The sequence below is a fragment of the Xenia sp. Carnegie-2017 genome, unplaced genomic scaffold (genome assembly GCF_021976095.1).
Source record: "Xenia sp. Carnegie-2017 unplaced genomic scaffold, XeniaSp_v1 HiC_scaffold_6, whole genome shotgun sequence".
NCBI lineage: Eukaryota > Metazoa > Cnidaria > Anthozoa > Malacalcyonacea > Xeniidae > Xenia > Xenia sp. Carnegie-2017.
Genome location: NW_025813526.1, coordinates 17,749,909 through 17,765,380, shown reverse-complemented (window position 1 = coordinate 17,765,380; position 15,472 = coordinate 17,749,909). Strand labels below are relative to the sequence as shown.

General features: G+C 31.4%; 1 protein-coding gene across 2 annotated transcripts; it reads left to right on the top strand.

The window, feature by feature from the left end:
* Positions 1 to 240: 240 nt before the first annotated feature.
* LOC124457961 (sushi domain-containing protein 2-like) lies at positions 241 to 14,969 on the top strand. Of its 2 annotated transcripts, XM_047008093.1 has the most exons (17): positions 243 to 412; positions 930 to 1,077; positions 3,227 to 3,510; positions 4,634 to 4,744; positions 4,837 to 5,002; positions 5,301 to 5,549; positions 6,002 to 6,230; positions 6,519 to 6,691; positions 6,989 to 7,127; positions 8,365 to 8,597; positions 9,210 to 9,421; positions 9,636 to 9,849; positions 10,082 to 10,177; positions 11,229 to 11,498; positions 11,964 to 12,110; positions 13,478 to 13,618; positions 14,506 to 14,969. In XM_047008093.1, the coding sequence occupies exons 3-17, from the start codon at positions 3,442 to 3,444 to the stop codon at positions 14,682 to 14,684; spliced, it is 2,628 nt and encodes an 875-aa protein (XP_046864049.1). In that variant the 5' UTR covers positions 243 to 412; positions 930 to 1,077; positions 3,227 to 3,441; the 3' UTR covers positions 14,685 to 14,969. The 2 variants fall into 2 exon arrangements, with proteins under 2 accessions (XP_046864050.1, XP_046864049.1); XM_047008094.1 differs by lacking the exon at positions 930 to 1,077 and having other exon boundaries at positions 241 to 412.
* Positions 14,970 to 15,472: the final 503 nt, after the last annotated feature.

The following is a 15,472-nucleotide window of genomic DNA, read 5'->3' as shown; positions in this document are numbered from 1 at the left end:
TTTAGAAATTAAAAACCAATAGTGTTTTTCTGAATGTAATTTGAATTGAAAATTAAGGGAAAATTAATTGGCGTACAATGAATCAATCCGCCATGACTGGCGAATATGTAACCTGTTTGATATTTTTTACACGCGTGGCGAAATGCTTCATTGATATGTTTGTGTGCAGCGTCTTGACGCAATTTGCTGTTTTGTTTCTATCACAGCGCATGCTCATTAAGTTCATATCAAACCAAAATGGCGTCCCCGTAAAAACAACATGATTTAGTCGAAGGAGCACTTTTAGATCATAAACTAATTGATCTCTGGCCTGATTAACAATGCCTATATGATGTTTGAGCTGCAGATTAAAGAAACCTGGACAATAGAGGGTCTGCTTTTGAGGAAATAACGAAAAAATCTTCTCAAACAGGTAATTAATGGTGTTTGTTATTACACTCAGTATGGGCCTGTACGGCATTGCGTTTTAGCAACAGGTATAAAAGTGCTATTTCATCTTCTTTATCAAAAGTAGAAAATGACGCAGAATTTAACTCATTTGAGTCAAACATGTTAGATATTTGCAAGTCTTGCCTGGAATGGTAAAAGACGCCGGAAACAGCACGCGCGCACGAGAGCGACTAGCTTTCGCCACTAAGCACGAATTAGATTCCACTTAACTCTCGTGTACACAGAGCTTTACTGGCATGCTACGCCACCAATATTTGGGATCTTTTTTTTGTTTTCTTTAAACCCTTTCAATTTCTTAATTAATCATTAAAAATGGCGCTCAAAGCGTAATTTCTATGACGTTAAAATGCATTCATATTCAAATTTGTTACTTAAATTGCTTCAACAGCATGTATTTGATGTCTCCTCTGACAAATATGCATCATACGTCAAAACAACATGGCGAATGTAAACGGTTTGTTGTTTTTATTCATATTAAGTAATCTTTTACACTTGGTTTATTTGCGTGCTAAACTTTATCCTTATGGAACTGAGAATAATGATACATTTGAAGATGATGGCGGCTCAAGTATTGTATCTCTTTCACCTTCGTTTCTCTTCTTTGACGAAGCTCGTAGCACCTTGCGTGTAAGTATTGATGATTTACTATCGATAACTTAATATAAATATCAATAGTTGCTATTTTTGTTCAGTATATATATATATATTATTTGAAATGTCATGAGTAATGTCATGAGTGAAAGGTTCACATTGTAGATAAATACAAATGGCTACAAAAGTATCATTGATAACACTTAGATAAAACGTTTGACTCTGTTGGTTTTTCTGTCTGTCTATCTATAAATATATATAATCTTTTAAAACGTATCAATGCTGTTTGTCTTTAGAATCATTTACGAAGCTATATAGTAATATCCCTAACACGTATTTGTAATGCATAACACATAAATAGAAACGTAAACCAATAATAAATAAGCCCGTTTATACTTTAATAATTGAACAAATGGTCAAGTGTTAAAACGTAGGATTTATTTCTTGTATAAATTATAGTGTTTACTTTGTTATTTCTGTACGCGGAAAGCTGTGTTGATATAACATAGCGAATACGATTGCAAAAATTTCCGGTGATATTAAAAATTTCGAAAATTTAAAAGGTGCTTCTAAATTCTTAAGAATATGCAAATCAGCAAAGGGACAAAGAAATTTTTGTGTTACTTGAATAAAGAAATTTTTGATTTTGTGTCAAAAAACATTCAATTCATTCATTATGCTTTTTCTTCAAACAAAGTTTGAATTGCTGTAACCAATATAAGGAATTATCACGTGAATATTATTTTCTCATGCAGTTTCATACCTCATGTAATTTTTATCAAGATTTTTACATAATAGTGCTAAAAAATTAGCATCCTTGTCCACTGACTAAATATTCATTTACTGTAATTTTAATATTTACAAGTATCTATACAAGCCGTATACTGCGTGTTGGGATATCTGTTCAGGCGCTACGTTCCAGGTTCTATTTGTTTCCAATCAAATCACTTCACTGCTAAGGAAGGCATAGCTAATAATATAATTTATTGTGTTGAAAGCAAATAAGACAGCATGCATTAGACAAGCATCAAGATTTAAAAGAAAAGTGAAAACTTAGATAATAGAAATTGGTGGAGTTTATGCATGTACATACAGTTTGAAGGAGATCGGAAATAAAATGGGGCTAGATTGCTTTATTACAGCAAATTCTGCTGTAAGAATTGAAAAATATCTACAATCACAAAATAATTCAACACGGAGAGCAGCTTAAACCTGAGTTTTTTCCCTATTACTTTTCCCTTTTGTTTTCTTTTCTGGATTCTAACGGTTGAAGCACGCATGTCTACCTTAAATGCCACATGCAGTCAAAGAACTAAAGCCAGGAAGCGAATAAAGTAAATATTAAATGTTAACGTTTAATTCCAATTGTTTTGTAAGAATAAATCTTGAAGCTTCACAAATGTTTTCTCTTTTAAAACCTTGTGATCGTAATAAAAATATTGTGCTATTAGATGAGAATACAAACATTTGATTTTTGGTTATTGATTGTCACAAGATTGTTCTTATCATATCAATATAAAACTTAAAATGGAACTATGATCTTCGTGTTTTCTTTCATTTAAGCAAATTTGATGCGTGGTGTGATTTTAAAAAGAAAAGAAATCACTTTGAGGGACTATTTATCTCTTTATAGAGGTTTAAACTTTCCATTTAAGTTCAATTTTTTTGCCTATTGTTGCACGGCGTGTTTTAGAGCGTGACGCTGTTCACATCTACAAGCATGTCTTTTTAAATAACCAATGGTTGGTGAAAGCACTTTTATCGTTGAATTTCAAAGCAATGATGCCAAAAAGGTGCGTAGTAGCTGGCTGTAACAACTTTTAGACAAAGAAAGGGTTATTTCAGTTCATTTTCTACGATTTTTTACAAAATTTCACCGGCCGCATCTCCCCCGAAGGACGTTGATTTTATTGAAAAGCTGTCAAATATATAAAAAAATATCTCAAAACCTTCACGAAAACACTTAACTTTAGTATTATTTTATAGATGTAAACACGTTTCTGAGGTGAAGTGTTACCAAATAAAAAATTTCGTTTAAAATTCTGCGTAAAACACACTCCGTGTTACAAAGTTTTCCTTTATAAAAAATAAATAATGTCATAGTTCCAGTTTAAATATGATACGCATTGTGTCAAGTATGTAAAACTTATGTCCTGATTTAATTTTTTTTTGCTTACATTCTTAGGTACTTACAAATGGAGCGATATCTTTCCATGAAGAAAGCTCAAAGTTTTATCACTAACTTTTCCTGGTGATAAACGTAGTTTAATAGTACCTTTCTGGGCGGATGTCGACACCGGAAAAGGAGGCTCTATCTTTTATAGAACAAGTCAAGAGCCTGATATTCTGAAAAACATTTCTCAAGATATTCAAAGCTTTTTCGTCCGTCATAGAAATTTCATGGCAAAATGGGTCTTTATTGCGACATGGTCAAATGTTCCCAGTGTCGGTGATGATTCTCGTATAAATGTACGTAAAAATAATTTACCAAAGCAGCTAGCTAATGTATCTTTTTGTCGGCTTTTGATTGGCATGATTGTATAGTTTGTCAACATAAAGATTGCGTTTCCATATATGTAGCTTTCTACTTTCAAGTTACTTTCAAGTGCCAAGTACATGCACCATTAAAATTTTTTAGCAAAGGCAGATTCATTTGAAAGATTGTTATATGCAGTGCGGTGTTTGAAATTAAATGAAGATATGATCTTCGCAGTTTGCTGGACAATTTAAGCAATTGTCTCATGAACGTGAAAAATTCTGGTGACTTAACTGGATTCGAACCCATGACGTCTGCGGTGCCGGTGCAGTGCTCTGACCAACTGAGCTATGAAGTCACACAGTGGAGAGCAGGTCATTTTTGTTGGGCTCATGTTTTCTCGTGAAAGGAATGTCATGTGAAGGAATGTCAGGAATCACATGACATTTCCTTCACGAGAAAAAATGCTCTACTAATGCCAAATCTCAGTTGATCGAACCGTTCAAACGATCAGTTAAATCACCTGACACGTTCATAATTTAAATGTCCAGCAAAGAATCTTCTTAAAAGGCAATTCAGTTGTGATGTCATGAAATAGAAAATTAGTGATGTAGCCTGTCGGCATTCAATTTCCTCAATGTTTTTTAAATGCAAAACAACAGACTTCTAAAGATAAGAGTCATGATTATAGCTACTGTAATTTTTACTTTTCTTTTTTTCGGAGAAATTTTTGATCACTTTATATTTTTAATAGTATAAAAAAAGAATTTGGCTTTGCTATGTTTAAAACAAAATTGTCACGTCATGCATTCATTATTTGGTAAAATTTACTTATTTCAACATGTACATATAGATGAACGGCTGTAGATAGTTGCTTGTAAGAAAAGGAAAAACAAAACTCAAATGCACAAATATGATACGATATTGCAAGTAATTACAATTTTCAGCTGAGCTTTACGTTTGAACATGTATTAGTAACGCAATTTGAAAGGTTAAAGATGAAACAAGTAAAACAATTTTTTTTCAATTACCTTCACGTATGCATAGCAGTTGCATCAATTTACAATATGTTTTTAGCAACTGTTTTTGCCTTAAAAGTTGTGTTGTTTTATGTAGAACACATTTCAAACCATTTTGGCCACTGATGGGGTTCACGCGTTTTCAATATTCCTCTATAATCATATTGGCTGGACAAAACGCCCTAATAGCGATCATCTTCATGCGCAAGTAAGTTTGATGGTTTTTGCTAAATAATTTGATTAAGTATACTATCAAAACAATGATTCAATAACATAATAACCTTTCGAAATTTCTTTCAGGTTGGTTTCAATGCAGGTGATGGTAATCGATCATTTAACATTCCAAATTCTGGTACGCCAGCTATTATCAACATTACTGCAACATCCAATTACAATATTTCTGGCTTTTGGTTGTTTCAAGTTGATGGCGAAACTATTGAAAATAATGGTTGCGGTTTATCAACAAGTATGTGGCTTACACAAATTACCTTTGAAAATTTTGAGTATATATATATATATATAGATTTTGGTTTACTCAATATAGAAAGAAAAGAAAGTTTTTTTTTTATTAAAATGCCGTTTGTCATTTGATTGTACATCTATTTGTAAGTCATTTTTTTTGACGCGCAAGATGACTACCGCTAGGTTTTCGAAACGTCAGTAAACAACAGCAAAAACAGTCCTTCTCAGGACTATACCAACCTTGACGTTCTACATCTACAGACGTATTTGCAAGTGTATAAGACAGCTTGTTTAATTTTTAGATTTAGTGCTGTCACCAAGATCGGGAATTCAATTAGGAGGAACAAAAGTCTTTTTAGGCGGACCATGCTTTAGTCCAACAAATAATATCATCTGTCGTTTTAATAAAACTCTCCAGACGACAGCTAAATACATTAGTCAATATGCAGCCTTTTGTATCACACCACCACTCTATGTTGCTGGCAGGATTCCTGTGGAGTTGTCTTTAGATGGAGGAATAACATATACTTTTAATGGAAACTTCAGGTCAAGTAAGTTCAAAAATTTGGAACTGCAGCCGTCATTTTTAGTGCTCTACAGTGTAAATTTGTTTATTTTCACTAATGTTCTTAAAGGATGCCTCTTATTACTATTAATACTATTAATTGCATCCCACAACAGCCAATATTATTGGTTTTATTAATAGTTTTAGAGGATGAAATTATTTCAGTGTTATAAAAACAAAGATTTAAAACATGCCCTGTAAAAAGTAATAAAATATATATGAATAAAAAATATAAAAATATACAAATACAAACTAGAACAAGTTAAAACATAAATAGAAGCAAAGACTATTAAAAACAAGATATTAAAGTATATCAGTTAGAAATATCATTTGTTACCTTTAGAAAATCATATTGATTATTCTCATGTCGTATTAAAATGTCTTTTCTTCTAGACCATTCCTTCTTAGTGTATATTGTGTAGCTTGCTCTTAATTTAGTTCCAATTGGAAGAAATCCTCCAGATGTAAAAGGATTGGAAGTGAAGAATTGGGCATCTTTAACAAAGACAAACTTGACATGGAATAAAAAGAACTTCGATGCATTACGTTTAGACATCGAACTTTTTATATTCAATTCTTCTAAATTTGTTCTCCATCAAGATGCTTTAGCTTCTTTTAAAAATGTTTCTAACAACGGCAGTTATGAAGTAGTTTTTAACATCTCAAGGTAAGCAATGTTTTGTCTTACGTAATATTTTGTTAGCTTTAAATCTTTATTGATCGGGATTTACAGTCGGAAGCATAGAAAGTACGAGATTTTTTATAAGCAGTTATGTCTGCAATCATCAATTCTAAAAAAAATAAACGAAAGAAAAAATATTGGAAATTTACAATGTGGCAAACTTACCTAGTTGAGCTTAATACAATTATTTTTAAGGAAGACTTAAAAGTATCTAGACGAAATAGTATAACTTCTCATAGAAACTTATCAAGATGCAGTTAATTTTACTTTCAGTGAGAGAAATCCTGGCAGTTCTATTGGAATCGTAAGAATAAGTGCGTCGTACAACAAGAATGAATCAACTCGTCTTTTTAGCTCTCTTTTTTTATTGCCTTATGCTGCAAATGAAACGTACTGCCGACAATGGCATGCTCTTTTAAATATGAATAAAACAAGAAATTTACAAGGTATGCGAATGATGCGTATGCCATGTATATTAAGACTAAATTTTTGGCTATGGCTATTTAAATTTAGAATTATATTTTGCTTATTAGCTACAATAAGCGGTTTAATTTAATGCTTTGATTTTCTTTACATATTTCTCCTTAATTCATTACGTTAATGTAGTGTGTTGTTTAATAAAGGAAGATTATATTAAATATAATAATATACTATTTCCCTATAATAATATACGCTTTTAATATACTATTCTCCTTTTGAATAAGTAAGCAAATTTCCAATCATTTATTTCTTTAACTATATAGAAGAGCTTACTCCATGCCCGACAAGTTTACAACAAGTCACTGCTGATCAGCGATTCATGGAAGACTCCAGTGCTAAAAGACAACTCACCAATATTTCTTATCCTCATAATACATTTTGTTTTCGATCAAAAGTTCCCAGGTAATCAAAAAATAATGTCAATTTTCATCTATATTTTATACATTTTATATCACAACTTTAAGCATAATTAGTACTTATAATTACAAAACTGCATTTAGAAACAAAAAATCCAAAATAAGCTCGTTATTTGAAATCCGAGCGTTTGCGTAATTCCCAGAGCTTTGTTAGCTTGAGCAAAATGTGCGATATTTTAGCACTAAGTCTTCTAATTGCATTTCGTGTCATTTTTGTGCTCAAGCTAGTTTAAAAGAAAGCTTCGGTAACGCAATGTTTAGCTTTAAAATATTTATCTTTTGTGACAATTTTACTGCCAGATGAGACATTGGCACTCAACTACCGATTTTTACAAGTTTTGCGCGCTAATGACATTTCAAATATATTCCAAACTGTCCAGTCTTTTATGCAATCTGTATATATATGTTGCATTCAATACAACACGTAGATAAAAATACCTATTTGAATTTTCTAATACCGTATATTACTTTCAATGTAACAAAAAATGTAAGTAAGCTCTAAATGAACTTTTTTAACTCTCCTCAGTCAGTCTATCGTGAAAAGATGTTGAGCTATAACCATAATAAAATAGCCTCTTAAACCGAATTCAGTTATGCCTTGTTCTTCCTCTAAAAAAATTTATATTTGAAATGTGTGAACTAAACAAAAAAACGTCTTCACTAAAGACATGTTGATTATTTACATCGTCATGATGTTGTTGTGAGCACTTATGAATGTTATATGTGTAAGTTATTTGTGAAAAAAAATGAGATAAGGTGTAAATAACAGCAATAATACAAAAAGCGACATAAGTTACAAGGATCCCACACAAAGATAAAAACATAAATATCGATTTGCATTACTCAAGGTAATTTTAAAGTTTTAAAAGCTGCAAATGATTTTGTGCCAGTTATACAGGGTGTCGCAAAAACGGAACCCCCATATATTGATTATGAATTCTTTGACATAATAATGCGCAATAATATCACTATCATTTAAAATAGCTTAATAAACTTGACAGTTCTCTACCTTTGAGATTTCATAGGGTTTTAAAGTATTTAAAGCAAAACAAATTAAAAAACTGTATACATGGAGTTTCACCTCAAATTTATTATGCAAAAGCTATGTAACATCAAAGCAATATTAACTGAGTTATTAAAGCGTGATCATATTTTCCATATGTGTTGTTATATGAACATGGAAAAGATTGTAATCAAATTAATCAGGTTGATTTTTATCGTAGCCCATCAGGTGGTGGTCAACAATGTTGCTACAGCACTAAAGGTTCACTAATAGTAGGACCTCCGTGGGGAGGAACTATGAATTTTGCATCTCCTGAAATGAATTTATGGAATCATTTCAAAGAAGATGTGTTACCTTGGTTTGCTTGCTGTAAAACTTCAATTTTCCATTGTGCTAAATATTATCAAAGGCGTCCTTCAGATAACGGCAAGCATTATCGCCCCCTTTTATTTGGTAAGTATAATCTGGAAAAATTAAATGTTTTAGCTTATAAAAACCACACGCTAATGTATGAGTTTGATGGTCGTTTGTGATTTGTAATTTTATGTAAGAGGATAATTAGCGTGAGATTTCCATTTTTAACAAAACATTTTAATTTCTTGATGGAGAAACGGATAAAACAATATTTCAGAAATCTTTCAAATATGTAATGAGATTTATCTCTAAAACATTTTTTCCAACGGAATACATTGCTAAGAAGTGATCAACTACTAACAATTTTGTGAAAAAATTTTAGGAAATGTTTGGAAAGTAAGTTTTTTCCATGAAGCTCAAAATAGTAGATTTAGAATGATTTAGTCTTGTTTTTTTTATAACACAAACAGTGTTTTTCTAAAGTATTTGAAGGATTAATTCATCAAAACAGAACTGAAATATTTCTAATTGTGCAAAAAAAATTCCACATATTCGCTCTTACAAGTAACGGAAGCCAATGACAATAGCTAACAATCCCTTTTTTCTTTTATTGTCATTTTCTCAGTAAAAAAAGATTTATGTAAGACCACAAGCAATATTTAAACTGTTTCTTATTTTTCAACAGATATAGAAAATTTTATATGTTATTAGGTGCCACAAGAGGGGATCCTCACTTTACTACTTTTAATGGCATAAAATTCACGTTTAATGGTCATGGGGAATACACTCTTTTACAAATAAACAATGGCACAGACATTGAATTTCAAGGGAGGATGACACCGTTAATGAAAGGCTTAGAAAAAACCAAAGCTACGGCCCTGAAAGCATTTGCTCTTAAAAATATGGAAAGTGATACAGTACAAGTAATCATTTTTTACAAAATTTGTGTCTAATATTTTTTTCTATAAAAAATTTTTAATCTGTATTTTAGAAAATTGTTTCTTTTTTTAGGTTTTTGAAACTGTTATACACTAAATTCAGGTTTTTTTCCTATGAAAAAAACTACCTTACCACCTAAATCTTCGACTAATTATTGAAACTATCATTTATCAATATTTTCATTGTTTGTTCTTTTAGGTTGAGTTTAACAAAGGAAAAAGCTTTGCTGTCTATATTAACAATGAAAGAGTTGAATTTGATGAGCAAACAAGATTGGACTTTAAAAATGTAGTTCTTATTAGGTATAATCGTGCAAAGATTGGTGTCTACTTTATTTCAGGAGTGTCTGTAAATGCTCAATCATTTGAAGACTTCCTGTCTTGTCAAGTTTCAGTGCCAAAAAAGTTTGAAGGTATCTGGAGGGTTTTTGATGCAGACCTGTTTGAAAAATCATATGAGATAGCTTATATTAAAGTTAGATTCCACATAAAAAATCACTTGTTTTGAGATCTAATCGACGTTATGGCTTTCTTAAATTTTCTTGTTTTGAAAAACCTTTTGGTGCATAGATAAATGAATTTTTTTTTTTATTGGAAGTATTTGTTTTGTTTGATCTACATTTAGCTCTTTTACTTTATTTTCAGATAAACTTACTGGTCTTCTTGGAATTTTAGCAGTTGCTAAATTGCCAAATGGAGATTTCAATAATAAACAAATACACAAAGATTTCAATTACATGTGTAAGTTTTCACTTCTTTCAATTCCACTATATTGTGTGTTGTTATAAAAATACTTGAAAAATCAGAAGAGCAAGTGCTGGCAAGACTTTTCTATGAGCCACTAGTCTATTTGAATTTTCGAAGAATTTTCCCGTTAGTACGAAAGATCTAACGGCTTATTATTTTAACGTTATAATTGTGACTCCTCCAATTGTAAACTTTCTATTGTATTCCAGGAAGTCAGTGGTCTTGAAATGCTAAGAAATGCATGTTTTTGCAAAGATGTGGTTTTGGTTCAATTGAACTTGAAGAAAACACTACTGTCGAAAAGCATGTTTCAATACTGCTGGGGTTTTTTCTTTCTCCATTAGTTGAGAAGTAATTTGCTGCTAATAATAGCTCTTTGTTGTCTGAGGCTTTATAGCGAAGGCTGCTTGGGAATTGAGTCGTTTCATTAAGACATATCGATGAAATTTATGTATTGTCTTTCTTTGTGATCTGCTTTCCTCGAATAATTGTTAAAACTCTGTGTATATGAATTTTTCATCACAGCATTCTTATAACATTGACGTGAAAATAAGCTTACATGTTTTCTGGCTATAAAACAAACGAAGGAGTTTCTTTCATGCTAGATTTATTAAATTTCTGAATTCTTGCCTCCTAGGGAAAAACGTAAAAAATTGTGAAATTTCTCTTACTATACATTGGTTTCAATGCCAAATTTGAAGTTTTAAAATTGCTCAAAGAAGTTTGCTTTATATAATGATTTATTCAGTGAAACCAGACATTCTTTTTCTTTATTTCATACCGGACTTTTGAGCTGCTTAATAACTGATAGTTTCAATTGTCGTATCTTGAACTTGTGGATGATATGACTAAAAAAGTATAAATTGTACCTTACGCAAGTGTAACAAGATTCCAACTAATTCATTGTTAACATTTGTTAAGGTTTTCGTTGAGAAAGGATTTTATTAAGTCTTTTATAATCTTGAAACTGAAAGAAAAACAAGTTTTTCCAATTATAAACACATTTTTTGAAAAACTATATCTTAGGTGTGTTATTTGATTGCAGGGAAGGTCAATAAAAGCAAAAGTCTGTTCAATTATCGTTACGGGAAGAGTTATGACACGTTTACGGATGACAACTTTAAACCTTACTTTTTGAATGAGACAAATTCCTTACTTTCCATGAACGAAACTTTGAAGAATGAAACAACACGTATATGTCAGCAAAATAAAGAATGTTTGTTTGACGCTGCTGTTACAGGAAATGCAGCTATTGGTCTTATTACTTTACAATCATTTACAGAGCTAGAAAAAACTATTAACAACTCAAAATTGGGTATGTATAAAGTATATGATAACTTTTAAAAACTCCAACTTTTTCTGCGAGGCACTTTACCGTACTGTTAAAACTTTTAGTTTTTGTGCATAAATCAACAAGCTTCCGCACTTTTTATCACAGATTTATTTTGATCACATGCTATCCCTGAGTTTTTTAGATTTTGGCAATGATTCGAAATCGTCAGTGTCTTGAAAGGCAAAAATTATTAAGTCAGCAGGCAATTTTAAAGAGTTCTGCCAATATTTAATTACATTTTTGTTTGAATGAGCAAATGCTACTTAAAATATGAGCAGTTTTACAACTAGCACGTTATTTTAGTATAGATTATTTCTATCGAAATGCATCGGGCCTAAAAACTCACAGAGTTATGCTACTAGCTTTTAGAAATTTTAGATTGTATAGTTTGTACAAGTTTTAGCTTGTTTCTTTTTTTATATATGTACATCGTTTTTATCGTTTTAGCATCTGTTCCACTTTACTTTGGTTGTGACGGTATTCAGAACAGTACAAATAAAACAGACTATTGTGGTGTTTGTGGAGGGGACAATTCCACATGTATAAATTGTCAAGGTGTTGCCCAACCTGGGTTTATTGTAACTGGATTATGCAGTAAGTGGAAATAATCTTTGTTTTACTTTTGGGAACGATAAAACTACGTCAAAATATTATTTCATGTTTAAAATTTTCATTTTTGCTCTTGTACGCAATGTCTGCAATTTCAGTAGGCATAAACGATTCCGCAATAAGCCTTTGAGCTGTCTTCCAATTTGATAAAGCGTATGACCGTTTGGCCCACGTTTTGTATTTTTAAGATGCGTTTTCAGTGGTAAAGGACTGGTCCTCCTGGAGAAGTTGCTCTCAGCCCGTCACTGTATTTTCACAACATATTTATTCTTCCTGATATCTACTTGCATATACTCTCTCTTTTCTTTGACCATTTTAAACTTGTGGACGTGCTTTAGCTACATTAAAAACTTCGACCATCCTAAATGCTCATCCGATTGTTTTCGCATATTTGTACAAGTAATGTACTGCTGTCATACATCTTTCTAAAATTCCAGATTATAAGCCTTATTATAAGCTTTTTCTAAGTCTAAAACACACGATGCAACTTTTCTTCATTTTTTCAATTTTTGAAGGAGCATCTTCAAACGCAGACTGTAAATTGTCTATGTTCACTTCTTTACTCGGCTTTTATCCAACAAATTTTTCACACATTTTGAATTTGTAGGTGTCTTTAATTTTATTCCTCCATTATTAAAACACTCTTTTATAATAACTTTGTTGTTATAAACTGTGACTAGCAAACTCCTATTCCATGCAAGCTCTACTCATTTGACTCTCCAAAAATTATTAAACATTTTAGTTATGAAATTTGCTCTAATCTTTCAAATAAAAAGCGAAGCTTCCATTTTGATGCAATGCTTCCAAATGCCACTCATTTTTTCCTTTACTTCAATCTTAATTGTTGCTGTAACCTCTTCTTGAAAATTTCTTCCTTATCTTTATTGATTTATTTTTCTTTCAAACCTTATTCTTAAGGAACACCATTATTTTTAGGAAAGCAATCTGAAGATTGTGCATGTGTATTTGTAGATTTTTTATTTCACTCTTCATTCTTTAAGAGGCACATTGATCTTTAGAAATGTGCAATGAGAATGTTTATAGTATAAATAGTTTGTAAATAGTTTGTAAAATCATATAAAATCATGCCAGAGAGTATTCAATTATGCATATGATTCCCAGCATTAGAGTTTAACAGATGGACATTATGAGAAACGAGCAACAAAAGCACCCTACTTATTCAGGCCACTAGGAATTCCATAAAAAAATTTTAAATGCTTGCAAAGTAACTTTTATTTACTACCTCTAAACGGGATAAAATGAGTAAAATCTAGCTGTTTAGCTCTGCATTTTTTATCGAGTTATGGTTTCTACTGTTTATTTGACTTAAGAATTTCATCAATGTTTTTCAGATTCTTATAAACAGTGGAGTAAATGGAGTGCTTGTTTTTGGAGATACGGCAATGCCACAAGACAGAGGAAACGAGTTTGCTCTATAAGAGAACAATGTCGTCATCTTAATGGAGAGTATCAGTACAAGGCTTGTAAAAGTGGTAGGTACAACAATTTGAACATTAACATGAACACGATTTTAAGAAGACAGCAAACTGAAATTCATCTGAAGTAATGCTTTCTTAGTCCCACCATGATGGAGCTATTAAGAGATCTGTAGAAAGGCTTCTCAGTTTTGGTTAGAATTCCATTATCTAGAATGTCTCTACAAAAAATGGAACTTCAAAATTGCTTTTGTTCTCCACCCAAAAGGGGGCTTGAGTCCTTAATATTAATGAAATCATGCACAAAATAGCTGCAGGAAATTAACTCTGCCTCCGCCCCTTGAAGAAACAAAAATTGAATTATGTTACCTACAAGGACATTCGAGAGAAGGGAGATTACAAGCATTCTACGTGCACTTTCATGGTCACAGATTAAACTTAGCAATCCAGGCTTCACTTTCCGGAGGTTGAACCGGACTACAAATACGGTTAACGTAATATTTACTCTTCACCTGACTCTAAAAAAGATTTTTTTGTCAAATTGTTAGTCTATATAAACATCAGCATTCTTTCTCAAGACTCTACTAGTCTGAACGATCCACAATGACAAACATATAATATGATACTACTGTGTTTAATCCATTCACTTTAACGAGTATGCATCGAGAAAAAGGAATTATAACTATTTCTTTGCTTGCAATTTTTGTCAAATTTATAAGCTTTGGCTTGACTAGGCATTTTATAGCTTCGAGTAATTCAACTGCATTTCATGATTTATGTTGTAATTGCAGAATTCAAAATTTTCAAACTAAGAAGTCTATGTTGCTAACATGTTTAGCATTGATTGAGGAATTAACTCTGTTAAAATTTTTCTATGCTACATTTTAATCAAAAACCAAAGACTCAATTACTTTTTAACAGTGAGTTTTCACTTAATTTTTTAGACCAAAAAGATTGGGAGTTCTATCTGATCGTTGTTGGTATACCGGTTTTGGTCATATTATTTTTTGCTGCAACAATTGCTTTGTGCTACCGTTACAGTGGCGAAAGGAAATATAAAGATAGCAGTGTTTACATGTCGTCATCATATGTAAATAGTGCCCATAGCGTAGGAAAATTGTAATTGTTTTTCAGATAATTTTTGTAAAGTATGAACAATTTAAAAACGCTCACATAAAGTTGGATGTATCATTTTGCTTTGAACCTTTCTGCATCACGTAAAATGAGCCCTTCAATTTTTATTTTTCAACTTGGATAGCAAGTGCCTTGATTATTCAAATGTACAAATATTATTATATACAAACACTATTTTCATATTGTGTATGGCTATTGCAAATATTCTTAATTACATTGCACTGTATTTATAAGCCTTCAAATAATATTAATCAAAAACAACTCAAAACTTAAATCTCAGATTGCTGATTTGTGACAATCCCTATCCAAAAAAAAAATTGAACGAATCTTACTATTCCAACAAATATTTGCGAAAAAAAGATGATTAAATGATACATCAGCAGTTGTTCTGGGAAAATATCGATTCTAGTGTTCCAAAGAAAGCTTTTTTCTCTTGCCATATCTTGCTTTCACGAGGAACTTCATGTTAACAATAATATCATCTACACAAAATCGCTCGAGTTAAAAATTTGCTGTTTCACATGTATAGAAGTATACTAAAATTTTAACACGCATATGAAACATTTGTCTTAAATTATGTAATTAACTATTAGAGACACTCCTTTGAATTTCTTGATGGGGCATACCATTGCCGGTGTCTGAGGTAAGTCATAAAAGTGAAAGCTATAATCCAATTACCAATTGTAAATGAATATGCATGAAATCTGTACATCTGTAAAAAAGTTACACGTACTGACTACAAAAATTTACCTGTTTTTTTACCCTATGAGTCTACCA

Bases quoted from the DNA above. Each gene is read 5' to 3' on its own strand.
- LOC124457961 (XM_047008094.1), top strand. From the start codon at position 3,442: ATGGCAAAATGGGTCTTTATTGCGACATGGTCAAATGTTCCCAGTGTC. The intron at 4,745-4,836 runs GTAAGTTTGATG...AATTTCTTTCAG, and splicing joins GCGATCATCTTCATGCGCAA to GTTGGTTTCAATGCAGGTGA. The intron at 5,550-6,001 runs GTAAGTTCAAAA...CTCTTAATTTAG, and splicing joins TAATGGAAACTTCAGGTCAA to TTCCAATTGGAAGAAATCCT.